At 55.4% G+C, this 27,786-nt stretch overlaps 10 protein-coding genes across 10 annotated transcripts; 2 read left to right on the top strand and 8 right to left on the bottom strand.

Annotated features, from left to right (window-relative positions):
- Positions 1–1,659: 1,659 nt before the first annotated feature.
- Positions 1,660–2,118, bottom strand: SPBR_04014 (uncharacterized protein; the record flags this gene model as incomplete). Its single annotated transcript, XM_040762301.1, has 1 exon — positions 1,660–2,118. One exon carries the CDS (start codon positions 2,116–2,118, stop codon positions 1,660–1,662), a length of 459 nt encoding a protein of 152 aa, XP_040623304.1.
- Positions 2,119–2,324: 206 nt separating this feature from the next.
- On the bottom strand, positions 2,325–3,248 carry SPBR_03984 (uncharacterized protein; the record flags this gene model as incomplete). The annotated part of the gene is made up of 1 exon (XM_040762272.1): positions 2,325–3,248. One exon carries the CDS (start codon positions 3,246–3,248, stop codon positions 2,325–2,327), a length of 924 nt encoding a protein of 307 aa, XP_040623303.1.
- A 3,271-nt stretch (positions 3,249–6,519) lies between these two features.
- Positions 6,520–8,422, top strand: SPBR_03928 (uncharacterized protein; the record flags this gene model as incomplete). Its single annotated transcript, XM_040762216.1, has 3 exons — positions 6,520–6,920; positions 6,977–7,566; positions 7,842–8,422. The coding sequence occupies 3 exons, from the start codon at positions 6,520–6,522 to the stop codon at positions 8,420–8,422; spliced, it is 1,572 nt and encodes a 523-aa protein (XP_040623302.1).
- A 1,104-nt stretch (positions 8,423–9,526) lies between these two features.
- Positions 9,527–11,729, top strand: SPBR_03918 (uncharacterized protein; the record flags this gene model as incomplete). The annotated part of the gene is made up of 3 exons (XM_040762206.1): positions 9,527–9,608; positions 9,673–10,009; positions 10,250–11,729. The coding sequence occupies 3 exons, from the start codon at positions 9,527–9,529 to the stop codon at positions 11,727–11,729; spliced, it is 1,899 nt and encodes a 632-aa protein (XP_040623301.1).
- Positions 11,730–11,885: 156 nt separating this feature from the next.
- SPBR_03970 (formin-binding protein) lies at positions 11,886–12,947 on the bottom strand (the record flags this gene model as incomplete). Its single annotated transcript, XM_040762258.1, has 1 exon — positions 11,886–12,947. One exon carries the CDS (start codon positions 12,945–12,947, stop codon positions 11,886–11,888), a length of 1,062 nt encoding a protein of 353 aa, XP_040623300.1.
- Positions 12,948–13,622: 675 nt separating this feature from the next.
- SPBR_03960 (uncharacterized protein) lies at positions 13,623–14,826 on the bottom strand (the record flags this gene model as incomplete). Its single annotated transcript, XM_040762248.1, has 3 exons — positions 13,623–13,972; positions 14,112–14,562; positions 14,659–14,826. 3 exons carry the CDS (start codon positions 14,824–14,826, stop codon positions 13,623–13,625), a joined length of 969 nt encoding a protein of 322 aa, XP_040623299.1.
- A 5,596-nt stretch (positions 14,827–20,422) lies between these two features.
- On the bottom strand, positions 20,423–21,508 carry SPBR_03969 (uncharacterized protein; the record flags this gene model as incomplete). The annotated part of the gene is made up of 1 exon (XM_040762257.1): positions 20,423–21,508. One exon carries the CDS (start codon positions 21,506–21,508, stop codon positions 20,423–20,425), a length of 1,086 nt encoding a protein of 361 aa, XP_040623298.1.
- Positions 21,509–23,062: 1,554 nt separating this feature from the next.
- Positions 23,063–23,938, bottom strand: SPBR_03988 (uncharacterized protein; the record flags this gene model as incomplete). The annotated part of the gene is made up of 2 exons (XM_040762276.1): positions 23,063–23,583; positions 23,671–23,938. The coding sequence occupies 2 exons, from the start codon at positions 23,936–23,938 to the stop codon at positions 23,063–23,065; spliced, it is 789 nt and encodes a 262-aa protein (XP_040623297.1).
- A 573-nt stretch (positions 23,939–24,511) lies between these two features.
- Positions 24,512–25,556, bottom strand: SPBR_03972 (uncharacterized protein; the record flags this gene model as incomplete). Its single annotated transcript, XM_040762260.1, has 2 exons — positions 24,512–25,366; positions 25,422–25,556. 2 exons carry the CDS (start codon positions 25,554–25,556, stop codon positions 24,512–24,514), a joined length of 990 nt encoding a protein of 329 aa, XP_040623296.1.
- A 497-nt stretch (positions 25,557–26,053) lies between these two features.
- On the bottom strand, positions 26,054–27,412 carry SPBR_03950 (FAD dependent oxidoreductase; the record flags this gene model as incomplete). The annotated part of the gene is made up of 1 exon (XM_040762238.1): positions 26,054–27,412. One exon carries the CDS (start codon positions 27,410–27,412, stop codon positions 26,054–26,056), a length of 1,359 nt encoding a protein of 452 aa, XP_040623295.1.
- Positions 27,413–27,786: the final 374 nt, after the last annotated feature.

The following is a 27,786-nucleotide window of genomic DNA, read 5'->3' as shown; positions in this document are numbered from 1 at the left end:
GCATACATACATAGATTTTCTTAGCCGATCCAAATGGATCTAAACTTAGCTAAATGAACACACATTTTCTTCTCGCTACTCCACTGCCCAAGCTATTTGAATGGTAATGGAGCCGGCTCGTCGTTTCCACTAATTGACGGAAAATAAAAACATAAAGAGAGCTACCAAGGCGTGCAAAGCAAGAAGCAGATCTCATGGCCTCTTTTCATCATTCTTTCCACCTGTTTTGCCAATCACCCTCATCACTATCAAACACATACGGAGTGCGGAGTACAGTCGTGGACTTCCTACAGAGGCAAAACTAAGAAGAAAGATGAAGCCATGCCAAGCCTGGACCCCTCCAGCCATCCAACGCAATGCAAGGTAAGTCACCCACTTTCGTGATGTCGTCGAACCACCCACGCCTCTAGCCCCATGCATGTGCTTCGTCTTTCCATTGCGTGACCCTCTCTGCCTCTCTGCCTCTCTAGGTTTGCAGTCTTTTCGTTTACCTATTTACCCGTGTTGCTTCTCATCCTCTTTTTTCTCACGTCGGCAAACCCCGTATATATCTTTACCTTTTGATGTGTCGCCTCTGGTGCATCTCAGGCGGACCGAATTCCTACCCCTTGCATTGATAGGCTTGGTGCCTGTATGGCGACCGTCATTGTTTTCTTTTCTGTCAATATGTTTTTGTAGAATTTCCTTTCGCTGCAACGAATGGAAGTGCGTCGTTTAATACTGTGATTACTTTTCACGGCCTCCGACTGGCTCAGGCCCTCATCCTTTCTTGGTGGTTTCTCGTTTATTTGCGCGATGTGACCAGGACGACGAGCAGGAATGCTATCCGTCGTGTCTCGTGCATTGTGGTCCTTCTCGTGTGACCTTCTGATCCGCCCAGTAACAGAACATGGATTTCAACCCCAACGACTCTGGTTTGCTCCGGTTCGGCCATGGACCATTTGCCGAGCTAGGGTCTCCGATCGAATAGCAACGTCTGCAATTCTGCTGATGCCAACTCATGTCGCAAGGCATTTTTCGTAGATTGCTGTCGTGATCGACGGACGACGGACACCTCCTCTCGTCGCCCTCCGATCTCTTCTTCCCTCTCGTCCCCGATACTCTCTTGTCGTCATACGGTAGCAGGCCTGGTCCAGGGTCTATTAGACGGGTTGGTAGTCAAAGTACAGCTGTGTGCTGGAGTGGTCTGGCATTGTTTCATTTTTATTCATATTTTTCTATGCATAATTTCCGTATTAGGCAACACACAAGCACTATCTATGTGTTAGAGAAATTCGTGGTAAGAAATGCTAAATAACTTTTTGCTAACTGCTAACATTTTTTTTTAAAAAAAAAAAACAAAATATTGATATCGTGAGTTTTTTTCCTAAAAAAGGCTGGTTTATTCCTGTCAACATGTACAATTGACAATTGACAATAAAAATACTATGCGAATTCGAGTTTTTCAGTCTCCTTTTTTTAGTGTTCTGTCGCAAATCGATAATAATAAAAGCCAAAAATAAATTCGGTATTTTCATCGTTTGTTGGCACCAAAAATTGATTCGACAATCTCGCCAGAACGAGTGGCAAGAACAGACAACAGTGTGTCGCTCAACTTCCAAAGGTTGTTAGCTTGAAAATACACCAAAAGTATGAAAAATGACGTCAACGAACATCAAATCAACGTACACCATGTGTGCCTTCACAGCATCCTTGCAGCCAGATGCCTGAGCCTGGCGCAATGCGCGTTGCGTCAAACTCGACGTGGTAATCGCGGGCAACGCGGAGCATCTTTGTCGCGGAGGCACCGTCTGACGCGGTTGTGTCATTCACTTCCCAGGTACCGACGCTGTCATCGTCCGTGCCGCTGGTAGCCTTCTTGGCCTCCGTTTCCGGGAGAAGGGGCCACAGGCCCTTGAGCATAGTCACATGGCTATTTCGTTCGTAGCCGGTGGCTGCAATAACGAGGTCGACTTCCAGCACTTCGGGCTTGGCTGATGTGCCACTTTGAACCGGTTCCACGACCAGGCGCAGGGCGTCCTTCTCGCCCGGATCGACGCGGGCAACCTGAGTCGACCCGAGGATGCGGTGCGGCCACTTCTTTTCATCTGCACCGAGCTTGCGGCGCTGGTGATACATGCGGTCGTAGAGATGTTCAATCAATTCGAGGCGCACTACACCATAATTGGTTGGACGGGCATCAACCAGAAGGTTCCTTCGGTAGCTAGCTGGTTTGGGATACAAGCTGTCAATGTACTCGGGATTAAAAATAGAGTTGACACTGATTACGAATTAGTAACGCGTTTCGAGTGCGATCATTGGGATAAATCTTTGACTCTTGACACTTACAACGGAGAGTCGTCACTGGGGCGGAGGAACTCGGACCGCATCACAAGAAAGGTCTGCGAGTTCGGATACAACTCTTGGACATTGTTGAAGATCTCAGCTGCACTCTGGCCGGCTCCAACGACAGCCACGCGGTACGGGGCCTGCTGGTTGTCGAGGATTGTCGGCACAAGGTGGGCAAACTGAGAGGAATGAATGACGCGTGGGTGGGATGCGGACAGGCACACCGGCAGTGACGGCTTGCCGCCTGTGGCAATGAGCACATTGCGTGCTCGGTAGAGCTGTTCACTTCCAGATGTGACATCTCTGGCCACGACGCGGAATGTAGAGACAGTGTCGTTTGCGGTTTTCTGTATCTTTTGGCCGTCCTGTACATCAGCATCGACGGCCAAGACCTCTCTATCGTAGATCACGGACTCGTCGAACGAACTTGCACACCAGCGGAGGTAGTCCTCATACTCGGCACGAGCAGGGAGGAAGGTGCCGAGGTTGGTGAAGTCGACTAAACGCCCATTCGCGTGAAGATAGTTTGTAAAGGTGAAAGCAGAACGCGGGTTGCGGAGCGTGGCCAGATCCTTGATGTAAGAAATTTGCATCTTGGCGCCGGGCAGGAGCATGCCAGCATGCCAGGCGAACCCGTGCTGCTTCTCGAGAAACAGGATCTTGGGCGGCGCTGCCAGTGTTCCCGCCTCAAGCGCATCATGGACAGCCACAGCAACCGCAAGACTGGCAGGGCCAAAGCCAACACAGATTAGGTCTTGAACTTCGTCCGGCACGGCCGGCCGGAGTCGCGACTTATTCGCTGTCGAGTATATTCCATTGGTGCCATTAGCACCGTTCACACTGCTTGTGCCATTGACGCCATTAGACGTGTGGCCATTTGGGTAGTGGCCGTTCCCGTATGTAATGGGAGAGGTCGTCATGTTCTGTGCTTCTGAGATAGCTGGTGTTGGACGATTTGTAGGCGTGAGCCGTGTTGTCAAAACAGTTTGGAAATCTTTTTGTCTAGAAAAGAAAAGAAAACGACTGGTTTTGGGTGGAAGAATCAGGCCCTTCTCGTCTGGCGCTGACACCGAGACAAGTAGCAGAACAGCGAGGATAAAATAAAGATAAAATAGCATGGGCCGGCCGTGTCGATCCACGACCACAAAAACCTTGTCCTTGTGTTGTCGTATGTGCTGTACTTTGGTATTCTTTTTTGTAAACTAGAATCCTGTCTGGCGACGCTCACTTTGTCTCCCTCTTTCATGTGAATCCGCTGTTGACGTATTATCCCTCTAGGCTCATCGGGTGGAATGTGCGCGTGCCGAAGAGACACCCTTTCACAACTTTGGTGGTCCATGTGCATATTTCCTTAATGCTATGCCTGTTCGATGCTCTCTGGCGCTAACGGTTTTGTGGTGTCCTTGAGTCAGCTAAGGGGACCAGCAGAGGGTGTGGGGCGTGGGATGTCTCCGTGTAAAAACACCGGCAGCGAAAGGGCATACAAGAAGGGTTAATAAACTGGCCATTTTGTCTAGGAAGTTCATGTTGCCGTCTTCCAGTGTCGGCGGAACTGCTGACAAGTGGAATGTGCAGAAAAAGCGGCATAAAAAGCACACCATTTTGAGCTGGGCATTTCGGAAGGGCGACACGATTCCTTTGTCCCTGTCCGTATATCATACTTAATTGCTGGATGTATGCTCATACGAGAAGCGAAAGTATTGCGGCCGGCGCGGTATTGAGGGCTCGTCCTGACGATCTTTTTCCACCCACTTGTCCCTTGTCGCTCAGAGCAGGTACAAACGAAGCGCGGTATTCGGAGAAAACGAGTGGGATTCAAATGCGGCCCTTGTCTCCGTCGTAACAGTCTCCACGCGGCAAGGCAGCACCATGTAACAACTGGCGAGAGTTTTCTTGCCAGTCTTTCACGAAACAGCCAAGTTGGCTCGCTCGGTGGAGTGACCCAAAGGAGGAGAAGCCGGTGGCAGAGGCTCCTAGTCCGTACCGCTCAAATGTTTGACGGTCTCCTTCTTTCAGGGCAGGACGACACGCCTGTGACTAGTTTGATGGGCCACAGCGATCCGAGAGATCCCCAAGAGTGGAGACAGACTTTGGGAGCCCGGATGCGATGTCGGCATTATCTCTAGATCAGATAAGATGTGCCAAGCCAAGCAACAAAAACCAAGTTGGCTCTTGTTCATGAAAATATGCTGCAACGCGCGGGCTTTTACCGTGATCTAGTCAGTTTTGTGGTTGCGGAGACTGGGTATTTTTCGGCTCATAGGACGATCCTTGGTGCGCTCTTTTCAGGAACTGACGTGATTTGTTCTGGTGTTTTGCAACCAGCCGACGAAAGTACCAGGCGTCGGTCGTCTTTTTTTCTCTCCCAAGTCTGTTTTCCACTGCAGAGAGAGAGCGAGGCCAAGAAATCCTCTCAACACCTCGTTACGCCACGGAAATCAGTGCTGCGTCGCCAAGAGCCCCTGTAGTCACATTGAACATTCCGGGTCCATCAACATGCACCTCGAAGTTAGCAAACGTCCGAAAGAGGAAGCTGGAAAGGTACTCACGTTGACCTGCTGCTGTGCTAAAATCCAAGATGATCTGATAAGATGGCATCCACCCGCTGATCCGTGAAAAATTCTGTTGCCGGACGCCGTATACATGCAACGCTCGGGAGCGATTTCGGACGACCACTCAGAATAGGGGGTAGCATGCATGTCTGGAACGGCGCTGCAGTTGCAGCCCAATAGCGACAGAAAAGAAAGCAGCGAACACGGAGTGCACGAACAACTGCATGTTCGCAGCTGGCAGTTGCCGGAAGATGACACACGTTCCGGAGGATGCAGCAGATGCCCAAAGCAAACGCACGTTAGATGGCAGCCAGTCGCCTCACACTCTTGTGAATATGTGCCGGAACTGATATGGAGGCGTGGGGGGCTCACGAACGGGAGCTGGTGATTCCACATTGATGATGATATGATGTCGGCTTCCAAAGGACGGCAAAAGATGACTGCGAGCCTTTTGAGGGTGGTGGCACATGGCGATGGTGCTTGAAGGAGAAAGCAGCAGGGGAAATGAAGAAGATCGAAACCAGTTGGCGCCATAAAAACGCATGACGAAGCTTGGCCATGAGCAGGGAAGGACAACCAAGGCAGCTCTTGTGTTCAGTGTTGGGATACTACGACCAAGCAGCCCATCGTCGCTTCCACGTTTGTGTCATGTTTTGGCAAGTGCGACCTACATATGCAACTGCCGTGCCGTAAGCGACACTGGGCAGGAAAGAGCAAACGAGCGACCTGGCATGGGCAAAGTCTTTGTTTTACTTTTGTGTGACCGCTAAAGGAAGGAACACAGAAATTTTGGCAAGTGCAAACAACATGGCGAGGCTTTTAAGGAAGGCAGCACCAACACAGGATGGAGGGTCACTCAAGGCTGTCCTGATGCGGTGTTGCGTACAACAACTAAATTTGCATCGTGTTGAAACTAGCTGTGTTCTTCCTGTTCATCTGCCTGTTCACCAGCATGCTGCACCACACCAGACACAATGGCGACAACACAACCAAACACCAGGCAACGAATTTCTCCACACCGCCTCACTTTGTCCCGTCTTATGCTTGGCCGCATCGTCGATACGCGTGCTCTGTGCGTCGTGCAGTGGACAGAATATAACAGAATGCGGCAATGCCGTTATGCTCGACCGTGTCGCATTCTCCCCTGAGCAATACGAGTGCGTTTGCCAAGACGCAGTGTAATTTGGACAAGGGCTTTCCCAGTGTTAGTGCGCTGTCAACGCAGCGTCCCGCCAATGGTAGTTGCTGAAATGACATCCCTGTTTGATTCATTTATTTGTGCTGCACTCCCCAAAGCTCGTCAGGATAGGCTCAACCTGGAGACAGCGGGCAGCCTGGTAGCCCAAAATACTTTATTTTGTGTTCCCGGGTCATGGGCTGATTCTTGCCGGCATGGGGAGGGCCGTGAAATAAAGAGCTGGGGCAGCGAGAGGTCTGTGTATGGAGGAGAAGGTAGAAGAGGATGCCCAGCAATGGCCTTTCTCGCTTGAAATCAGTGCGTAAGGGGTGCGTTATGTCCTCGTGAGTGTTTTTGGGTTCTTTTCTCCTGGCTTTTAAACGAATTTATTGCAACGACGAACGGAAGCCGTCGAAGCGCTTTCCCATCGGAACGCCGGCGAGCATCATCACGGTCGCCGTCATGGATCTTCCCGAGGTCGTGCCTGACTCGTCTCTCGAAGCGGCGCCGGGCCGGTATCACAGCGATAAAGAAGCCAAATATGCCGTCGCCACGTCCGATTACAACGGCGACTACAACAATGGCCACTACGATTCGGGCCTTATCCCCGTCACATCAGTACACTCCTTCAAGATCGACGACACAGGCCAGCTCGTGCCTCCAAGCAGCGCGGGAGGCTCGTCGGGACGAAAGAAGATATGCGGACTACGGCCCAAGTTGTTTTGGCTGCTCCTCGGTGCTGGGCTTGTCGTCATAATTGCGAGTGTTGCTGGAGGTGTCGGCGGCGGGATGATGGCCGCCCAGTCACGGAAGGCGAGCAATGCGGAAGCATCTGCGACAAGTCCTATTGGGGCCCATAAAAGGTGAGCGTCTTTCTCATTCGGCTCAAGAGGCGTTTGACTGACTGAAGCCGAAACAGCTCGTCGGCAGCAACTGCTACGAAGACTTCCCCAAGGGGTACAACTGCATCGGATGGTGTCAAGTCCACAGAGATTCCCGTTCATTCAACGGACACAGCGTCTTCTGGAGGGAATTCTAGTGGTGAGGCTACAGGTTCAGAAACATCCCAAACCGCCTCGTCGACGGGCAAACAGACGGATGCCAACAAGAGCGCAGCTAGCAATAACAGCCCGGCTCAGAAGACGGTAACGACCCAAACGACCGCTGTGAGCACCACGACCAAAGAGCCGGCAACGACACCGACCAAGCAGGCTGAGTCGACAACCGAGGCCGAGCCGACAACAACCAAGGCCGCGCCGGCCACGACGTCCAGCAAGACGACCGCGGCCGCCCCTGCACCTGCGCCCACATTCCTCAACAACCAGACCTACACGGCAACAGGGTTCGCCTTCCAGGCGTTCTCTGGGTCGGACTACTCGGGCAAAGTGTCGGACGTCATTCGTGACGAGGGCTTTCTCGACCTGTCGTTTTCGTCCAACAGCTACGTGTGGCTTCCCAACGGTGCCGACTGCTGCATCACGTTCTGCAGCGGCAAGACAACATCGGCGGGTTGGTGGTGCGACGAGCGGCGACAAAAGGACTCGTCGGCGGCGTTTTCACGGGTGTGGATTGGGTGTGGTTCGACGGCGCATAAGGAGCACGCATGCTCTTAAATAGTTTGGGATTGGATTCTGTTTGGGCGTCTTTCTATTTCCGGTGTCTAGTTCCAACTAATCATTGCTTTCATCTATGTTTCATCTATGCAACTGCTTGCAGGCCGTGCTTGCTTCCTATCCTACCATTACTGTCTCGCTATTCTTCACTGTTGCTACCTCCGTTTTCAGATGCGGTGACTTCCATGGCGCCCTTTTCTAAATCCGATGGCGCCACTGCCGACCGCATTCGCTTGTCGTCACCCTCGCTCGAGTCCTCGGCGACGACCGTGACTGCTGCGGCCTCTACCCCGACATCGGCTACTTCCTCGAGTGACGACGTCCTCCGCCAGCCGCCTGACGAACAGCAGCATGGCCTGGGGCGTGGCGGTGGTGACGGCGGTGAAGAAGGAGAGGATGCGAAATACCGTGGTCGGAGGTCAGGCAAAGGCCGAGCCACTGTGCCGTTGATGACGGTCAAGAGAGCAGAGAAAGCCAACGAAGGAAATACACACCACAGTGGCAGTGAGAAAGGTGAGGCACAGAGTCAACGGTCTACGTCAAAATATGTCGGCCAGCGGGCAGATGAAAGTGATGCCGACGGCATAGCCGGCCTGCATAAGCGTCGGCACCTGGCTGGCCGTCTCGTAGGAGATGTTGAAGTCATCGGCAAGCACATTGAGCATCGGGTGGATGTAGTAGAGGATGCTGACGGTGAACATGCCGGCCGTTTGTCAATGCAGAACCTGTCTGTGTCTGCGATGGTGATTTAGTGGCCTCTGTTGGCTCGTCATTTTTGTGTTCGTGGCCCGTCATGTTGGCAGTTGATGACGGTTGAAGGACAAATGGAAACGACAAAATGAAAGAACCATCGCAAAACATTCCCAAAACTTCACGTATCATGAGCGTCCGCAGATCAACAAACCGGCCCATCATGACTTCGGCCAAAACGATCCCCAACTTCCGTCCATTGGAGTTATTTTGCGGGGGATAGTGGTAGCTAGGGCTTGGCCGGGAATACTGTACTGGGAAGTCTTAACAAACGCCGGTCTAGCTCTTGTCTCCTTTTCCTCTTGTCAACGTCCGAGATGTTCTCGTTGAGTAGCTGATGCTGGCCGCACTGCTTTACTATGTTCTATGTTCTTCATCTCCTTTTAGTTTGTTCTTGCCTCTGGGACAACCACCTTGTCGACGACCGCCGTTCCCCACTCGCTCCTGCCATTATCGCATCCTTCGTCGTGTGGATGGGAAGGCGTGAAGGAGGAAGCTTGGGACATGACAAGGCTGGAAAGAACGACCCGGTCAGCTCCATGCCCTCTCCGTCGAGATTATGCAATACGTGCAAAGTTGACCTTGGACACCCAATCAAGGCAAGATACGCTGTACCACCCAAAAAGTCTCCCATCACGAACACATTCCAAACAACATACTAGACAACTCGACAACTCGACGGCAACATACATTGACAGATTTGTCTTTTTTTGTCTTGCTTCTTTTTGATTAGTGCAACGTGGAAATTACCAGGCCGAGTCGGATCACGGACAGGGATGCCCGTTTGTCAATATTCGGTCGGTCAGCTTGGCGTCAGCGACGAAGGCCGTCGATGCAGGTTCTCGCCATAACACCCCATGCACTGTAACTTGGTCACAGCGGCGTTGAGAGATTCCATAAGCGCTTGTTTTACCAAATTACACAGCCCTCTTCTCACAACCTCACCTCGCTTCGAACATGTCATCACAGTACGACGTATATGAGGGCGGTTGTCAACAGTGGCTGCATTTTTTTGAGAAAGAGATTCCGAACGTTTTCTATTCTACACGGGACATCACCGCCTACCAGCACATACAACGACTTTTGTCATTCACCACAGCTGAACCATGTGGCCTTTTTCAGAAGCCTACCCTGAGCGCAAGGTCGGCGATGTCGATGGCGAGACGTTTGACTACATTGTCGTGGGAGGTAATTACGCCGCTCTCTTTCGCTGTGCCTGCGTTGATCCTGCAGCTAACTTTAACGTTCATAGGCGGCACCGCAGGCTCCGTTGTGGCCTCGCGCCTGTCGGAAGACCCGTCGGTCTCGGTCCTGCTCCTCGAGCGCGGCCCGCTCAAGGACGTCTTCATGTCGCGCATACCCCTGCTCTCGCAAAACTACGTCAGCTCGTGGTCCACGGGCGTCCAGGACCGCTTCTCGGAGCCTATTGCTGGGTACAACGACCGGCGATTGCAACTGGCGGGCGGCGAGGGTCTGGGCGGCACATCGCGGCTGAACGGCCTGCTGGTGACGCGCGGCGCCCCAGGTGGTTACAACGAGTGGGCCAGCGACTTGGGGCTCGACGGCTGGGCATGGGACGACGTCGAGCCGTATTTTGAGCGTCTGGAGGCGGCGGTCGACCGACGCAGCGCAGATTACCGCGGACAGGAAGGCAGGCAAAGCAAAGCACATGGCAACAAGATCCGTTTTGATTGAAACATGCCACGACTGACACGTCCTAGGGCCATTTGTCAACAGAATCGCTGACCACCGGTACCGTTTCCATCCGTAGTGCGTCTCTCATAACATTGGCTTCCAGCATGTTGGTGTCATTTGCTAACACCGGACAGCTTTGAAAAGGTGTGCAAGGCCGTCGGCCTGCCCGTTGAGACCGATTGCAATGCGCCCGCCGCCAGTGCCCAGGGTTACTTCTCCTTGGATGCCGCCGTCTACCCGGACGGCACGCGCGTCTCCGCCTACCGCGCGTACCTCAACAAGCGCGTTGCCCTCGAGAGACGCGGCCACCTGACCATCTGCACCGAGGCGCTGGTCACCAAGCTCGAGCTCAACGACGGCGTCGTTCCGGACAGCGATTCGGCCGATGCCAGAGCCACCGGTGTCTACGTCGCCGCGGCGCCGACCGGCCAGGACGACATGGGCAAGCCAGTCCTTGTTAAAGCCCGCCGCGAGATTATCGTCTGCGGCGGCGCCTTCCGCACCCCCCAGCTGCTCCTGCTCAGCGGTCTCGGCCCACGCGCCCATCTGCAGGAGAAAGGCATCCCCGTCGTCCGGGACCTGCCCGCTGTCGGCCAGCATCTGTCAGACCACTTTGGCATCCCCATCATGATCCAGCTGCCCGTCATGGAGACGGTGCACTCGCTGATCGAGAAACCCCTGGTCGGCATTCGCAGCTTTGTCGAGTATTTTTGGAGCGGGACCGGCCTGCTGTCGATGCCGAGCAACACGACGACCATTTTTGCGCGCACGACGGCCATGGACGAGACGACATACCACACGAGCGAAACGCCCGCCCTCAACGATGCGACGCGGCCCGGCAACGTCCCCGACGTCGAGGTCATGCTGATCCCAGTGAATGCCATCAACCTGGAAGCCATCGGCTGTCCGCCCCATGCGGCAACGCAGGGACGCGGGTTCCTCACGCTGTACACGACCATGGTCCAGCTGCGCACGACGGGCCACCTGGAACTGGTGTCGACGACGGACCCCAAGGCGCACGCACGGGTGCACTACCCGGAGATGGTGGACGACGACGGTGGTGTCGGCAAGGACGACTGGGCGGCAGTGCGCCGCGCCGTGCGCTTCACGATGCGCCTGGCCGACGAGTTTGTCCACAAGTCGGGCTACCCGCACAAGCCTGCGGCCATACTGTTTGGGCCCGGCATGGACATGGACATCCTGCACGGCGTCACCAAGGGCCGCCCGGGCGAGCGGCACGCCACGCCCACGGCGACTGCCGTCAAGCAAGCCGTAGGGGCGACGGTCGGGGCGGCGACTTTGCCCACGCCATCAGACTCGGGCGACATTCAGCCACTCGAAAAGACGTGGAAAACTGTCACGGACGCCGAAATTGACGCCTATGTCCGCGAGACCGGCCAGACCGGTCTGCACTTTAGCTGCACGGCGCGCATGGCCCCGACGGCCAAGGACGGTGTCGTCGACGCACGCCTCAAGGTGCACGGCGTGTCGGGCCTGCGGATTGCCGATGCGAGTGTCTTCCCGCGCATTCCGAGCGGGCACACCATGGTGCCGTCACTGATGGTGGGCGAGCGGTGTGCAGACTTTATCAAGGCCGCGTGGGCGGGACAATGAGCGCGAGGAGGAGGAGGATTGCTCAAGCTGGCCTCTTGCCCTTTTGAATGTAGTTTGCAAAACAGTATTTCGTTATTTCGTCTATGGGGTATATAACATGTGACGTGACATATCGTACAGGTGTATCCAAAAACCGCATCGTCTAAATAACCTGCGTCATCGCTGCCGCACCGTCTTCGTCTTGCGCTTCTTAAAGACAATGGCTGCGTCGGACGAACTCGGCTTCTCCTCGGGTGCGTCGGGTATCCCCTCCGGTGCCGCTTCGAGGCTCAACCCGCTCCCTCCCTCCGCTTCCTCTTTAATCTTTGGCGGCTGTGGTGCCGCATCGACCAGGCTGTCGCCCGATGCCGTGGCTGCGCCGTCTTCCTTCTTGATGTCCTGCTTTGTCTCCACCGTCGGCTTGTCTGTGTCCGACGTCGCCCCCTCTGTCTTTGGTGCCGGCTGCGCTAGTGCACTGCTCAGCAACCTGTCCAGATCGCCTCCGTCATCACCGACACCGCCACCCCTGCTGCCGCCCGCCGTGCGCGCGTCTCGTCCCCAGTGCCGTGGCTTCTTGAACAGGCCCTGGACGGCCGCGTCCAGGTCAATCTTTTCAAACTCTGCATGGCCGCCCTTGCTTCCTCGTCCTTTGTCGTATGCGTCGTCGCTGTCGCCGCCGCCGTCGTCGTCGTCGTCGCCAGACCTTCGTGGCCGTTTGTGCACGCCGACCGACCGTGTTGCCCCCTGTCCACCCACTTTCTTGCCGTCGTCGTCCTCGACGGCGACAACGCGCGTCTCCGTCACGGTCCAGTCGCCGGCCATGGCGAGGTCGGGGCGGAACGCGTCGGGGATGCTGACGCCGAGCTCGGCAAGCTGTTCGAGCTGTTCGCGCGGCGGGCCGCCGCTGGAGGCGCTGTTTGGTTGGGGTCGGGGTTGGGAGAGTGGTTGGTGTGGAGGAGGCGGCGGTGGCCGAGGTGCTCTGGTCTGTGTGGACGTCGATGGCACCGAACCGCCGTCTCCCCCAACGAGCGAGTTCAGCCGTTCAACCTCCCGCTTCGCCTTGTCCTTCTCGCGCTCCTCGCGCTCGTAGTCGCGGTGCAAGTTGCGCAGTGCGCGCCGGACGGCAGACTGGTGCTTGCCGGTGGCCTCGTGGTTTGCGCGTCCGAGTTTCGTGTCGGTCACGTATACAGCGCAGTTCTTGCACCAGTATTTGGGCGTCGATTTCCAATAGTCGGCCATCTTGAATATGATGTGGCTGACAGCCTGTCGTGATTCTGCTGTGCTTTCTTGTCGTATGGCAGCGTTTTCATGATGTTCGGAAATGTTGCCTGCTAAGATGTAACTACAGATTTCGAGACTTACTTGGTCACATGACCACGCGTACACATTTTGTGTTGAATCATTTCGCCACCACAAGTTGCAGACTACTCTTCTCGTTCTCATCGTTTCCTCGTTCAATATTGTCGCTGCGCCGTTATATGACCACGCATTGATAGTGAGATTAATTATACTTTTTTGAATTGTTTACAGACGCATGCGCGCCTTTTCTATCTACTCCGACGAGGGCGGCTTCTAAAACATACCTTGTCTCCCATCTCCAACGGAATCCACTCCCAACAAACATTAAGCTTAGGAGAACAAAAGCCAGAACAAAGGCAAAACAGGAATGACAAAAAAATGCCGTAAGGACATGAAGTAAAGGGAAAAGAGAAGCAAATACGCGTAATACTCACACCGTACTCTATCCCATATTGCTAGCCCAATACGTCTTTCGACCTGCGCGTTGCTCCGTAACTTAAAATGGAATAGAAAAGGAAGGACATATTTGTGTTTTTTCACGTGAAGGATCCTTTTCTGTCGCTTCTATTTTTATCCTTTGTGGTCGTTTGCACTCCTCGTTGTTCGCAAAACTGTTTACAACAAGAAGTAGGCACCGGCCATGGACATGGCCAGAGCAGCAAAGGAGCCCAGGCTGACAGTGGCACGGAGAGCGCCGCTCGTGCTAATAGGCACCGGGCCGGTGGTGGTGCCGCCAGGGGAGCTGGTCTTGGCCGAGGGAACGGCAGTACCGTTCTTGGCTGCAGACGACGTCTTGACCGAAGCAGGAGCAATGGTGGCGGCCGGGGTAGTAACCTGGACTTGGCCATCAGAGGTCTGGACGACAGCAGGAGCCGTGTTGGTGGTCGCCGGCGTGGTAGCCTGGATCTGGCCATCCGAGAACTGGCTGACAGGGACACCAGTGTTGGGGTTCGCCGCGGTCGTAGCTGCGGAAATCTCAGCGCAGGGGGTGGTGTGGCCCTGGATTTGGCCTTGGGAAGGTTAGTGTTTTGTTCAAGACACAAGCATGAAGATTGAAAGATAAAGGTAGTAGAGAGAAGCAAAACAAAGCGTGGGAAACCGTACCATCGTTAATCTGGCAAATGGGGACAGGGATCGTGGTGGTGATGACCTGCGGCTGGCCGTCGGAAATGGGCTTTACAATCGTGGTGGTGATGACCTGCGTAGCAACAACCTGGCCGTCGTTGGACTCAGCCGCGTTGGGCCCGCTACCACCGCACGGCATGGCAACGATCTCGACCGCCTCGCACTGGGGGGCCCAGTTGCGGTCGTAGAGGTTGTAGAAGTTGCCCGACTTGCACTGCCACCACTGCGTCGAGCCGCCCAGAGCGAGCGATTCGTTGCCGCAGACGGAGAAACCGGCCGTGTAGATGGCACCAGCCTGCGGCGGGCCGTCGAATTGGAATTGGTAGTTGGAGGCAATGTAACCAGTCCGGCCCTTAGCATCGGTCAGGACACCGTCGGCCAGGGTCAGGAGCAGGGCACCGTTGCTAGAGCAAGTGCTGCGCTTCATGTACTGGCACCGGTTCCAGTCAGTATATGGCCATGGCATATGGAATATGGTGGAATATGGAGAGGATAGCAAAGAAGCAGACGTAGAACAGGAACTCACAGGCCGGTCACGCTTCTGGTTCTTGACAACGACCACAGTGACCTCGAACTTGTCCTGGAAGGACCCGTCACAGCCAGCGGGGGCCGAGGACTTTGGGGCGATAGCCGAAGTGACGCCATCGGCGATGACGCCGGCGGCGAGCGAGAGAAGAGCAACGGTGGACTTCATTGTGAATGTCGAGGTGAAAAGGCAATATAATTAATTGGTGTTGTAGACAAAACGATGGACGAGTCCAAAAAAGAGCGTCAACAAAAAAAAATGATGAGCGATTCCAAGCAAAAACAGGTGGTCAAAAACTCCAAAGCGAGAGAGGAGAAGAACAGAGAAGAGAGGTCTGATTTTGTAAACAACAAGTGTAAACAAAAACGACCATACGGAAACGGGAGGACTTTGTGTATAAACGAGAGATACACAAGGGAGGAAGGAGCAAACAGTTGACGTGTCCAGGTATGAGACAGACAAGAGGCCAGGAGGAAGGAAGGGGGAGAGGAAAGAACACAGAGGGAAGGGACGACAGGGAGAAGGGGGGTTCATATATGTGTAGGTAGGCCATTCCCTCGCTGGGTCCTCTTTTTCGGCTTCAATGGCATTTTTTTTCTTCTTCTCTTGTTCATGGCATTCTCGCCTCTGGCCATCGCTCGACTCGCAAGAGTCTTGTCGAGTTTTCCCACGTCACTTGTTGTCCTGTATGTTGCCTCTATATTGGTGTAAGCCAGATGGGCCCGGCTCCAGAAGCTACATACAAAATACTAGGAAGGAACACTAAAAAGGTGGAGGTCGTGGTGGAGTATTACAGGTGGAGGTCGCTCAACATGCGTATGCAGAGACGAGAGGCAGGAGGGGCTGAGAAGAAACAGAAGGAACGATGGGCTATCTTCACACCTCGGGGTGCTGCAGAGGTCATGGGGTCTCCTGGCTCTCTTCTTGCTCAAGAGGAAGGCGTGGGCGGGGACGTGAGGAGCCGCGGGGAGCAGCAAGACATGGCCTTCAACGGCAGGAGCCACAGCCAGTTCGTTCATCCTTGCACAGCGATCAGTTTGTTTACAGTATCATTTGTCTTTTCTTTATCGTTCGTAGTTCTTGCAAAAAATTCACGCATCTCCACTCAACGACGCAACGTACGACGTGTGCTCTCCAGAGCATGTCCGGTATGTCCGCTTACCGTTGGGCGGCAAAAGAGCAGGGAGGTCTCATCTGCATGGCCTGAAGTTCTGAACACATCTCGTCACAGTGATTGTCCCTGCAGAACAAGCGGCATGCTTGAAGGATGTGTTGCCCTTTGTATGGTGAGAGGTGTTGGCAGTGGCTCCATCTTTTCGGCGTGTCAACTGTGCGGTGTTTTCGTTTTTCTTCTGCGGCTTCTCTCTCCAGCCTGAAGCCGCCTCGTCTCGCTCGTTCGTAAGACTTACTTTCTTGTCTGTCTCTTGTCTCTTGTCTCTTGTCTCTCGCTTCATCCCAACAAATCAGGAAGCAGAGTCCCAATACCATGCATTCGCCCTGACCGACTCGTTTGGTGCTGCAAGTCTCATGTGTTGAAGCCACCAGCCTCTGTACTAACTCCTGACGTCCCTTCGTCTTCTCTCCCTGGCTACCTCCTGCATCCTCTCTGCTGTCTCTTGCTTCTACGCGCTGCGCCATCTCTCCATTCACAGTAGCTTGCTGTATACGACACACAGATTGGCCCAGATAAGTGGGCTCGGGACTTTTAACTGGACAATGGGTCCCAGGTGCGTCCTTTTGTATGTCAAAGAGCTACATTTACTTTTTTTTGGCAACCTGCCCTCTCTTGAGTTATCCTGTTGTTCGCTTCAGCTATCTGTCCCCCCTTCTGCCCTTTTACGTTTCGCGTACAGTTCATCGTAGCTTTCAAAAGGCACACACGCTAGATGTAAGGGCATATTTAGCGTTGTCTTCTCCGACGTTGAGGCCGCACTCAACGACCAGCGAACAAAGGACAGCACACCAGTGCAAGCTAATTCTCAGGTACTCAGGTACTCAGGTACTCAGGTACTCAGGTACCAGCGCAGATTGGTTGGCCCTTTTCTGCAATTCCTAAAAAATGGAACAAAAGAGCTCTTTTAAAAAGACAAAGGGGTAGGAGCTTTGACGAATCGGCACATTTGCGTCCATCGGTCGTTCCAGCTCGGTTGCGATTGACCTCACTTCGTTCCATGTTTATATCGCAACAACATTCATAAAACATCCGAATCCTACTAAGTGTGCTACGTATATTTCTGGTCCTCGTATGCCGCAAGAACGTGAACAGGCCTTAAACGGTGCCCAGAGGTCCCCCATTCTTGGCATAAGTCCTGACCTGGGCTAGGATGCTCCTTCCAGTTCCGCGGACGCACTCGATCGGTCGGGACGATCTGGCTGTCCACTTGGCAAGAGCAACAAAAGCGACAAAAGCGACCCACAGTAGAATGCGACGGTACAGGGAGTCGCTTCCTCGGCTGGTTTTACGCCGCTGGAAGCCATTCAGCCATTCTCGGCCACTGTATTGTTCGATCGAGAACGAGTACTGTTACTTTGAAAAGCATTGCTCCGGTAACTCTTCTTATGGGGTGCGTCGTACAAAGTCACCCAGGCGGAGTATTGTGTACGGACAAGGCCGTGGACGCGGAGAAAATGGCAGCCCCTCTTTCTGTCGCTTGTCTCCACTCCGTGACGTCTTTGGCTGGTAATCGGAAAGCGTGGTGTCTCAATCGATTTTGCATCGATCAGGAAGGAGCAACGGGTCCAAAGAAAAAGAAAAAGAAACAACAGGGGAAGGATCGCCGCAAAGGCGAGAGGAAGGAACAAAGGGTGTACAACATAAAAGGAAGGAATGGAGGCAGAATAGAGCGAGGGAGGGAGTGCATAGAAGAAAGGGGACACACGACAGGGAGAAAACGTGATTCTTGACAACGTGTAAAGGTTCAAGCATAATCGCATTGTACATTCCAGTGTCTCCGGTCTGGCCAGACCAAACTCGAAGGGAGGATATTGCGGCTCACAAACACTTTATAACCAGTACATCGGAATGGCCGCTACAAAAATGCAAAAGAGGCTGCTTTTGCCATACCGAAATTACCAAAGAACATCACCCTGTCTTCGTTCCCCAACCAGCGATTTTGTGCCAGATGAAGCTACCCAGAAAAGCACTAATGTTAAGCTGGGTGGCCGCCGAGGAAGCCATGGTCGGCCATGCGATCTGAAAAAAAAGGGGGAGGGGGGCGAGAAAGGCCGTCAAGTTCCATGCGCTTTCGTCCTTCTTCCTAGGCCCAACACACGGTCTGCTTACCATCACCAACCACGGCTCAGTGCGACGGCCAATACGAGAAATTGCCGATGGCCCAACAGATGCGGAAGCAGCGTCGTCGAAAGACAATTTGTCTAGCGAACGTCATAGATCGAAAGTGGCCCCTGAAAATGCTTGAGGTTCGCCGCCCTTGGCTCGCATGGTCCTGTTCAGGGGTGTGCCTTGACATCTTTCTTTTTTCCCCTCCATTTATTAGTTTGCAACCCATCTGGAGTGCGGGATACCTTCCCGGCAGAAGCCCACGCCTCTGTCGATATCGAGAATACACAAAGTGGACGCAAGGGATGCTTCAAGTGGAGCAAAAAAGCAGGCATAAGAACGGACTCTGAAAATTCAAAAAGAGAGTCTGAGAGAAGAAGTGGAAGAAGCGGCCAGGCAAGTGCAAAGGGATGTAAAAAGGCGCACCGTCTCCCACGACATGGGCACTCTCACACTTACGGCGTACGGCGACCTCTGCACATCGTTCTCGGTCTCGCACGTTGTTGGAGAGAGTTGATCGGCCTTGCCTTGCTGCTCGAATGCTCCATTTTTACTGGTTGCCGGCCCCGCGCTTGTTGATAGTCAACCCGGAATAAAGGGTGCGAAAAGAGTGGGTGGTTGGTTAACAAGTCGTTTCATCGCTTGCAGCGGTGTACATCGATGCTCCGTACAGACTCAGATCGTCTAAAGCACCACTCAACAACAGCCCGGCCAAAAATATGGAGAAAAGGCTAGGGCTGTCCTGCGAACAGGTTTTTGCTCAAGCTCCAGTTTCTAGTCTCCAGTCTCCAGTCCAGTCTCCGGTCTTCCTACGACGACAGGACGGCACGGCAACAGAAACACGGAAAAACGAAAACCGGAGAATGTGGTCAGAATATGGTTGCTGAGTTGTCGTTCTCCAGAAATAAAAGTGGGAGCGAGTTTCCACTTTGAGAGTTGTTAACTACTAGCGCCTTTGCCACGAACCAAACCACCGACGACCACCGCATGCCGGGACTTTGGCTGGCATAACATGTGCGCAAGTACGTCGGCTGCACACATGACCAAAACTATCTACAACTCGTATCCTCTCTCTACGAAGTACAGAGCTAGCCTTTGCCTTCTGGCCAAACCAGATTATTTGAACGGCTCTTGACAGTACAATTACTCTCAGATGCCCCATCCACCTCTTGCTTGCTTGACGGATAAGAGCCGCCGGGCTGGTGCCTGTGCTCCAATGGTTCTGCTTGTCATATGGATTTTATTTGGGACCGGACTTTGCCACGCCGAGCTTCTGCCGCTTGTGGCATTGACGCTTGAGGGCCGGTTGATATGGCTGGCGGTAGGTTTGTTGTTTTTTTACCATGAGACCAGGCTCCTTGATCTTGGACCTTTGGACGTGGAAACAGATCGGGGCAACTGACATGAGAGATTCTACACGGCCGAGGACCAAAAATGAACCGAAAATATTAGATATTTGCTTTATATCGTATCTCGGCGTATGGTACTTTTGCCCTCCCAGTTGCTGTTTTATTTCGTATTGGCTAACCAGACAGCCACTTTCACGGTCAAAGTAAAAAAGAATACGATTTGCCGGTGTTCTGAATTCTCGTTGCTGCCCAAACGGACCATGTCGCAAGTGGAAGTACGACGCATTACTGTGCAGCAGTTTTGCGATATGCGAGCAAAAGGCGGCGTTACTCATATAATTTGCTCGTCTCGTCTCGTACCCCATGTGCAAGACAAAGAATGTAAACAATGTCGGCCACATACATTGCCTTTTATTCGGTATTTATCTCTTTCATCGTGTATATACGTCTCTTTGGTCACCAAGCCTGCCCAGTCCCTCGATTTGACCCTCTACACCTTCCAGGATGCCGCCTCAGAATGGTGCTCTGTTCGCCACACTGGGTCGCCGCATGATTTGAAGCCGAGCCACAAGGGCAGCGCCCACCTCTCCGTCAGTTTCGGCACCCAGACCGGCTGCCGCGCTTTCTTGCTGGCATCGACTGCGGAAGACAGCCTGCAAGAGGTCTGAAGACGGTATGACCGTCGCCGAGGCCGGACCTAAGCCGGCTGTTTCTGCAACAGATATGTTATGTGTTCTGGGTAATAAGACCAGGGGGGAATGCAGAATACATCGACATAACGTGCCGTGGAAGGTGCTGTAGAAGACATGAGAGCAGTCGTGCTGCCCCGGTGTAAGTCGGAAGTGGGTCTCGGGTCAACGAACCCAGCCGCTGGACTAGAAGAGAGGCTGACCGAACGCTGACCGAAACGGAGGGAATAAATATTTGAATAAATATTTTTAAAACAATTCAAGTATGAGTCGTCGTAACAAGGTATAAAATAAAATGCAATTGTAAATAGAAATGGGAAATAGAACAAATAATGAACCAAACGAACCAAAAGACAGAGTATCCAAAATCCGTGTACCGTCCAGAGCATAAACATTAAATTAGTGAAGGAAACAAAAATACAGAGACTGCGACTGTACCGACCGTACTACCGCGGTGGATAGTATGGCTGCTGCTGCGCTTGGGAGGAGTAGTAGGGCTCGGGCGTGTTCTGTGCAGGGCCAGCAGCGCTGCTGTACTGATGGTGCGGCTGGTACTCGGGGGCGGGAGTCGCGGCGGGGCTGACAATATGCTGCGACGGCGCGTAGGCGGCGGCCGCGGCCTGGGCGTGCGGATCGTAGACCGCTGTTGCCTGCACACCGCCGGCGTAGCCAGCCGATGCACCACCGGCACCGTAGGTGGCCGCCGTCTCGTAGGGCATGTGCTGCTGTGGCGGAACCTGGGAGGTGTAGGGCTGGACGGGCGCCAGGCCAGCAGCAGCAGCAGCACCAGCAGTGGGCGCAGCCGCGTAGCCAGGGTAATCCGGATCATAGCCATGGGCCACGGGGCCGCCGGCCGGCTCCTGGCCCTGACCCTGACCCTGGCCCTGGCCCTTCATCTCGACGACGCCGGCGTCGTTGCTCTGGATGCCCTGCCTCTGGGCCTGCAGGTGCAGCCGGACCTGGTGTGCGAGGTAGGCAAAGGTGGCGACAAACAGCAGCATCAGCAGGGCCGACAGGCCGGCAATGGCGCTGATCTCGGCCAGCGCGACCTTGCCGGCGACGGCAGACCGCTTTGTGAGCGGATGCCGCCATGAATCCCGCCTGCGCGACGTGTAGCATGTGTCGGCATTGAAGGTGCTGCCGTCGTCGTAGCACGCGGCGGAGGTCGCGTAGCGGAAGGTGCCGCGCAGGGCGGCGTTGGCGCCCATGGAGGACAGCCAAAAGACGACCATGAGCAGGTCGAGGGACAGCACGGCCCAGTAGTTGTAGGCGGCGCGGGCGCCCACGACCTTTTCGGTGACGATGGCATAGACGGCGATGATGATGGTGAAGAGGCCGCAGACGAGGGCAAAGGCGTAGGGCCCGAGAACAATGCCGTGCATGAGCATGCCAGCCATGACCATGATGATAAAGGAGAGAAAGACCTGGAAGCCGCGGGCTACGAGGAAGGGCACGGGCATGAAGAAGACGGGGTACGAGCCAGGCGTACCACCGTCACCGCCGACGGGGGAGGCATATGTGTTGGAAGCCATTGCGTATGGTCGACGGGATAGGTTTGTCGTGGGGCGCGCAAAACGTCGATGTTTGATGAGGCTCAGAAATACGAAATAAAGGGGGGGGGGGAGAAGAAGAGAGACAGAAGGGAGAGAGACAAAGGAGGAGAACAAAACAGGAAAGAATGATGGAGAGGCTGCCGCGATCTTTAAGCAGACGAACCAAGGAAGGCACGAGAATGGACATTTACGGCAAGAGCTGCCGGCCACGCGTGACACTACAGTATTCCGGAAGGCCAGCACTTTAAACAGCATCTGTGCGTTTTCAGCTCAACAGCCCAAAAGCCGCGCTACAACGGCCACATCAAACTTTCCGATGGAAACAATAGCTTTTTACTTTTCTATGCCCAGGGCAGCAAGCCCAGCCACAGCCGAACATCGAGACAAAAGTGTGGGTGGGCCGCCTTGCGGGAAAGAGGAACGCGCGAGGCCTCGAGAGGAAAAGGAGGACGGAGAGGGCTTAAGCTTTGACGGTTTCGCGCGTCAATAGTCTGTTTTTTTTTTTTTTTCTGGTGTGCAAGGTGGAACATCGTGAGGCTGTTTCCCTCGCGTGGCGTTGCGGGACCTTCTTGCGTTAACCATGCAGAGAGAGCAAAGACTCCAAATGCTGTTGTTCAATACTCGACGCTCGACGAGCGCCGCGAACTATATTATCACAGGGCAGCCTTGACTCCGAGGTTGTCAACTTGTTTCATAAACATGGCCAGAGTCGGACGAGTCCCATCTGAAGCCCAATTTGCCAAGACGCCCCGTCCCGCTGTCAAGTCAGCGCCAAATCTGACGCTCACAGGGAGGACGATAGTTAACGAAAGAGGGCTCACCGCTGTCTTGGACACAGACGTATGAGACAAGCGTGGAGGAGCCAACACAAATTGACGTTTTGTCGACGATCGAGTCGTCAATAGACTTCCTTTGTGTCTTCCGTCCTTTGCTCCTCGCGAGGGCAGTGCAAAATGGGCCAAAATGGGCCCAAGGCACACTTTCTCTCCAGCACACATTGTGGACTGCGCGAAGTAGTGGGTCCAACAGCCACGCAGAGCCGCCCATATGGTTCCGTCGTCGTTTTCTGTCCTATGACAAGTGCGGAATGCAAGACAGCCGGTGCGGTCTCCAGACGGGCTGGGGACCCCTGTTTTCTTGGATCGAGACGGAGACCATACGAGCAAGTGGGGAAAGCATAAGTCTTGTTAGACGAAAGGGTCTTTTATTTCCATCGTTGTCAAGACTTGTTTTGGTATTCACTCTGGCTCCGTATTTGGGCCGTCATGATTTGGTTGGACCTGTGCAGAGCCTCATTTTGAGTGGCCAGACGCACAAGATGCTGCTTCTCGGTTTCCGCAGGAGCATATTATCTTGAAAAGAAGGAAGACCAAGGAAGACAGGATGAAGAGAGAAAAAGAAGACAGAAAATAAAAACATAATAAAGAACGACAGAAACAACGTTGCCAGGGTATCCCAAAACACTAAATGAAGCAACAATCGCCACCTGTTTGCAGGTTCCGCGGTTCAGCCTGTGCTGTTTGGCAGTCTGAGTCAAATGGCAGCGACCGTGCCGGCTTTTGTCGTCGTGGCGGCTGTCCCAGGCACGGCCGTCGACTCCATGGACACCACCGCCCTCGTGGCGTTGAACAGTCGCATTTTCCGCAGCATGGCGCCCGCGGGATCGTTGACCTCGCGCAGGAACGCCTGGCCGTCGTACGTGTCGCCGTCCAGCTGCACGACCAGCGCCTTGGCCGCGCCAATCACCGGCTGGACGAGGACGGCGACGCCCTCCAGTCCCGCGCGGTCGGCGGCGGCCTGGCCAAAGGCGGTGGCCTCGTCGACGATCTTGTCGGCCTTGAGGAGCAAGCACTTGCCGTCGCAGGTGGGGTCTGATGCGGTGTCGGTGAGGGTGAGGTCCGCGAGGGTGGTAAACGTGAGGCCGATGGCGCTGGCGATTTCGGTCGTCGAATGCAAGATGCTCTCCAGGGCCACGAGGGGCGCGCGGACAAGGTCGGCAATGCCTTGGGCGGTCTGGAACGAGACGCGCTTTCGGCTGTTGCTCATCATTTTGTCTGAATGGTTAGCCATGAGCGAGGGGGGGGGGGGGGGCACAACGAGGGCCGGGAAGAAGGGCAAAACAAGAAGAAGGAGAAGCGCACTGGCTGTGATGCCCATCTGGATGAGGCGGTCGTTGACATAGTCGAGCGACTTGGAGGCTTCGTCGAGCATGGAGTTGGGAATACGGAAAAAGGACGCCTTCTGAAAGGCGGCAGTGCCAGTGCCGGCAGCCGTTGAGGCCGGTGCTGATGCTGCGGTATCGGCAGCATCAACGGCAGCAGCAACGGCAGCAGCGTTGATCTGTGCGGCACCAGACAAGGCGGCGAGCGCGGCCATGCTGCCAGCCACAGCGAAAGCACGGAACCGCATCGTGACAGTCAAAACGAGGGTAGACCCCAGTGTAGAACGAGCGTGGGTGGGACAGAAGGAGGGAAAGAGGAAGGAAGAAGAATGAAAGAAAGTTGGGAAGCTATGAAAATATGAAAATAATAGACTAGCACGATACGGCATTGTCCCTGAGGTCTCGCCATCAATTTTGTGCCATCGTCCCTCTCGCGTCAACTTTGAATGTCCATCGCGGGACTCTGAAACGTTGCTGATTACGGCTTCGTTGCGGTGGACTGTTGGTTGGGAGTTGTTGGACAATACTAACAAAAAAGCAAACAAAAGTAACGCAACATCTGCGGACAGTCTGTCAGCCACTTGCTGGCGTTTCCAAATTGCCACTTTGAGCAAAATGTACACCACATATCTGCGGGCAAAACAGTGCGTCGCTGTCGACCAACAGACCGGACCTTACGTCATGGGCGAATGTGCTTATTCCGGGACACCCCGTGACGGACAAGAGGATACTTTGTAGGCAGAGGGGAGACATGGCGGACATGGCAAACATGGTGGCTTCCACGGCCATTTCCGCTGCCGACCCTTTCTGACTCCTTGCCCTCACAGACTCCGTTTCAACCGGGCCGTCATACTGCGCAGCCTCTCGTCGTCGGCGTCGACCAGCGAGCTGAGCCAGACCTTGTCTGCCCCTTGGCTGTCCTCGCCGTCTCCCGCCTCTCCCGCCTCTCCCGCCTTCTCCGTGTGCGTGTTGCCCAGCAGAATGGGCGCCGTGTTTATGTAGAGCGACTCGTAGTGGCCGGGCGGCACCACAAATGTCTCGTGAAAGGCGCTCAGGTGGGCATAGCGGCCGCTGCTGCTGCCTCTGCTGCCTCTGCTGCCGTCACCCGCCACCTTCGCCGTCACCGTCGTCGTCCTCCCCGTGAGCCACGCCAGCGCCTCCCGGTGCACCGCACTCGCCGCGAACCGCTGCAGGCCCTGGACGTCGCGAAAGTACAGCACCAAGAAGAGGGTGTCGTGCGACGTGCGCGCCGCCGCGCCGCCCCGGAACAGGTCGCCGCCCAGCAGCCCATAGGCGGTCCGCTCGCGTTCGAGGGCCGCGAGCGTCGCCCGAAAATGGCGCGTCATGGCCTGCGCGCCGGGCGCCAACACGCCGAGCGGGTGGTTGAAGCGGGCGCCAAAGTGGAAGACGACGACGCCCTGGGGTGGCGCTGTTGGTGCGTAGCGGCCGTGGGCCGTGGGCATGTGGGCCGTGGTGCGTCCGGGGAGGACGCCCGCGCGCATGCCGTGCCACGTCGGCAGCAGAATCTGGACGAGCGTGGCGGCCGCGGCGAGGACGAGCAGAGCAGCGGCCGGGATCACGCAGTAGGGCATCGGGACAGCCGCAGACACGGCAAGCTGCAGGCCGGCGCCGATGGCCAGCAGCGTGTGCAGCCTGAAGGCGTCCTTGATGATGTGCTAGACACGGTCAGAGAGGGCGTCGGAAGGGCGAACAAGGGGCAAAACGACATACAGCCGGTGCTATTTGAGTCCATTGGGTGGGCCGCACCGTTGTCGGCGCCACGACGCTGCGAAACTCGCAGTCCTGCGGTGGAGACGGCACTGTATCTGGGTGCAGTCCTCTGTTGGTTTTGGTGCTTTCCTCCATGGTCGTCTTGCTCAAACTATCGTGGTGTGATGACAGTATGTTGCCAGAGATACAGAGTCATATATCTCCATTGCTTTTAGAGGCCGTACATGATTCTCAAACGAACCCAACGGCGACTGGAACACGCGAGACGGCGGTCGCACACGTTGTTACGCGAGCAATAGATCCAGGCGGTGCGTTGTGCACGTTGACCGCTGCTCACCATCCGCTTCCGTTTGCGTGTCCATCCCGTTGCGTCACGCAAAGACCGTTTGACTCCTGTCCTTCGCTGTCTAGGCCTGTCACTGACTCGCACCGGTCGCCGTGGTACCCGTCAGGGTCTCTCATGTAAAACTCGAGTAACATATGTGGAACACTGAACAGTCTTGCTGGTCTCATGACTCCTTCTATCACGTAGTCATGTTAGTGTTTTTATAAATAAAATAAGTTAATTAAATAAACAAACAAAACCACAACATAACTCTGCCCGCCAATAAAGTCAAACACGGCCACATGTCCTACTTCGTCTGCTGGGCCACCCAGTCCTCCACGTCCTTCTTAAAGTCCGGCTTGTACAGCCACGCGAGGTCAAACGGCTCCCGCGCCACCCCCGCCGCAAACGCCTTGTCCGTCGCCGGCATCCGCCGCAGGTCGATCTGGCGGTTCAGCTCGAGCACCTTGTCCACGCGCGCCTGCCGATACTGCTGCCAAAAGTCGAGCGCCGCCTGCGCCTGGCCGTCACCGGACGCCTGCTTCGGCTGCTTCGGCTGCTTCGGCTGCTTCGACTGCCATCCCAGCAGCAGCGCCAGCATGTACACGTCCTCAAAGGCCTGGTTGATGCCCTGGCCGGCCGACGGCGGGATCGCGTGCGCGGCGTCGCCCAGCAGAATCACGCGGCGCGCGGCCGACGCCCACCGCTCGAGCTTGGGCACCACGTAAAAGGGCCACACGTTGACCTTGGCCGGGTCGATGGCCGCGACGGCGTGGGCCACGATGTCGGGGTAGTTGTCGGGGCCGGCGCCCTCCTGCAAAAACGCCACCGCCGCGGCGCGCCCGTCCGCCAGCGACCCGCGCTGCTCCCAGGCGGCGCGCTCGTGCTCCAAGATGCGGCGCTGCTTGCCAATCAGGACCTCGCTGCCGTCCGGCTGCTGGGGCGCAATCACAAACGCGCTGGCGCCGCCGCCGCTCGCGTCCTTGTCCTTGTTCCGCGGCGCAATCGTCACGGGGATGTGGTAGCTGCCGTCCGCCGGCAGCCGCAGCTGGGCCGTCGGCACGGCCGCCGTGATGCCCGCCATGCCCAGGAACGTCGTCTGCAGGTCGGGGTACAGGTGCCGCCGCACCGTCGAGTGGATCCCGTCGGCGCCCACCAGCAGCGCCGCCATTTCGGTCGTGCCGTCCTCGAACGCAAACGTCACGGCCCCGCCCTCGTCGCCCTCGTCGCCCTCGTCGCCCTCGTCGCCCTCGTCGCCGTCCTCGCGCACCACGTGCGAGTACGTCCGGCCGTACACCACCGGGATGCCCTTCTCCTTCAGCACCGCCACAAGCGCGTCAATCAGCACGTGCCGGTAGATCCGCAGGCCCTGGTAGCCGTACTTGGCGGCATCGCCAAACTCGTACGTCTCCGTGACCCGGCCCTCGCCGTCGCGAAAGTCCAGACGGTCGAAGCTGTACCCCTGTGGCTCGACGACGCGGTACAGCGACAGCGCGTCCAGCACCCGCAGCGCGTTGGGCGAGAGCATCACCGCCCCGCCAATGTTGCTCGGGGCCGGCCGCGACTCGTAGACGGTCGCCTGGATGCCCTGCTGGTGCAGCGCCAGGGCCAGCGTCAGGCCCGAGAGGCCCGCGCCAATAATTGCCACGTCGTTGCCGGAAGACATTGTTGGGGGTAAGAAATGGCGGATGGTGGATAGCAAGGGAAGTTCAAGTAGAAGAGGCGTAGGAAGACGTGCCTAAAGGAAGGTTTAGAGTAAATATTGTCAGGTGTCGCGAGTGTTGCTGAGATGTTGAGGTGTTGAGATGGGACTCGTACAGTTGCCCTGGACAAAGGCCACTTCTTATACCGGATATGCTGTCCTTGCCAAACTCACAGATCCTCACATCCTTGGATGCACTGTCAGCTGACGTTCTCCTGCCCAGGACGATGAGGCAACCGTCTTGCGCGGCAATCCCGCTCCAGCTTTGTCAGACGGTTTCTAATTCAAGGCCGTAAGATGGTAAGCAGAGGCAAACACACGATGCGATTCAACTTCTG

This window comes from Sporothrix brasiliensis (assembly GCF_000820605.1).
Source record: "Sporothrix brasiliensis 5110 chromosome Unknown Cont12, whole genome shotgun sequence".
Taxonomy (NCBI): Eukaryota; Fungi; Ascomycota; class Sordariomycetes; order Ophiostomatales; family Ophiostomataceae; genus Sporothrix; species Sporothrix brasiliensis.
This window is presented reverse-complemented; position numbering and strand designations above follow the sequence as displayed.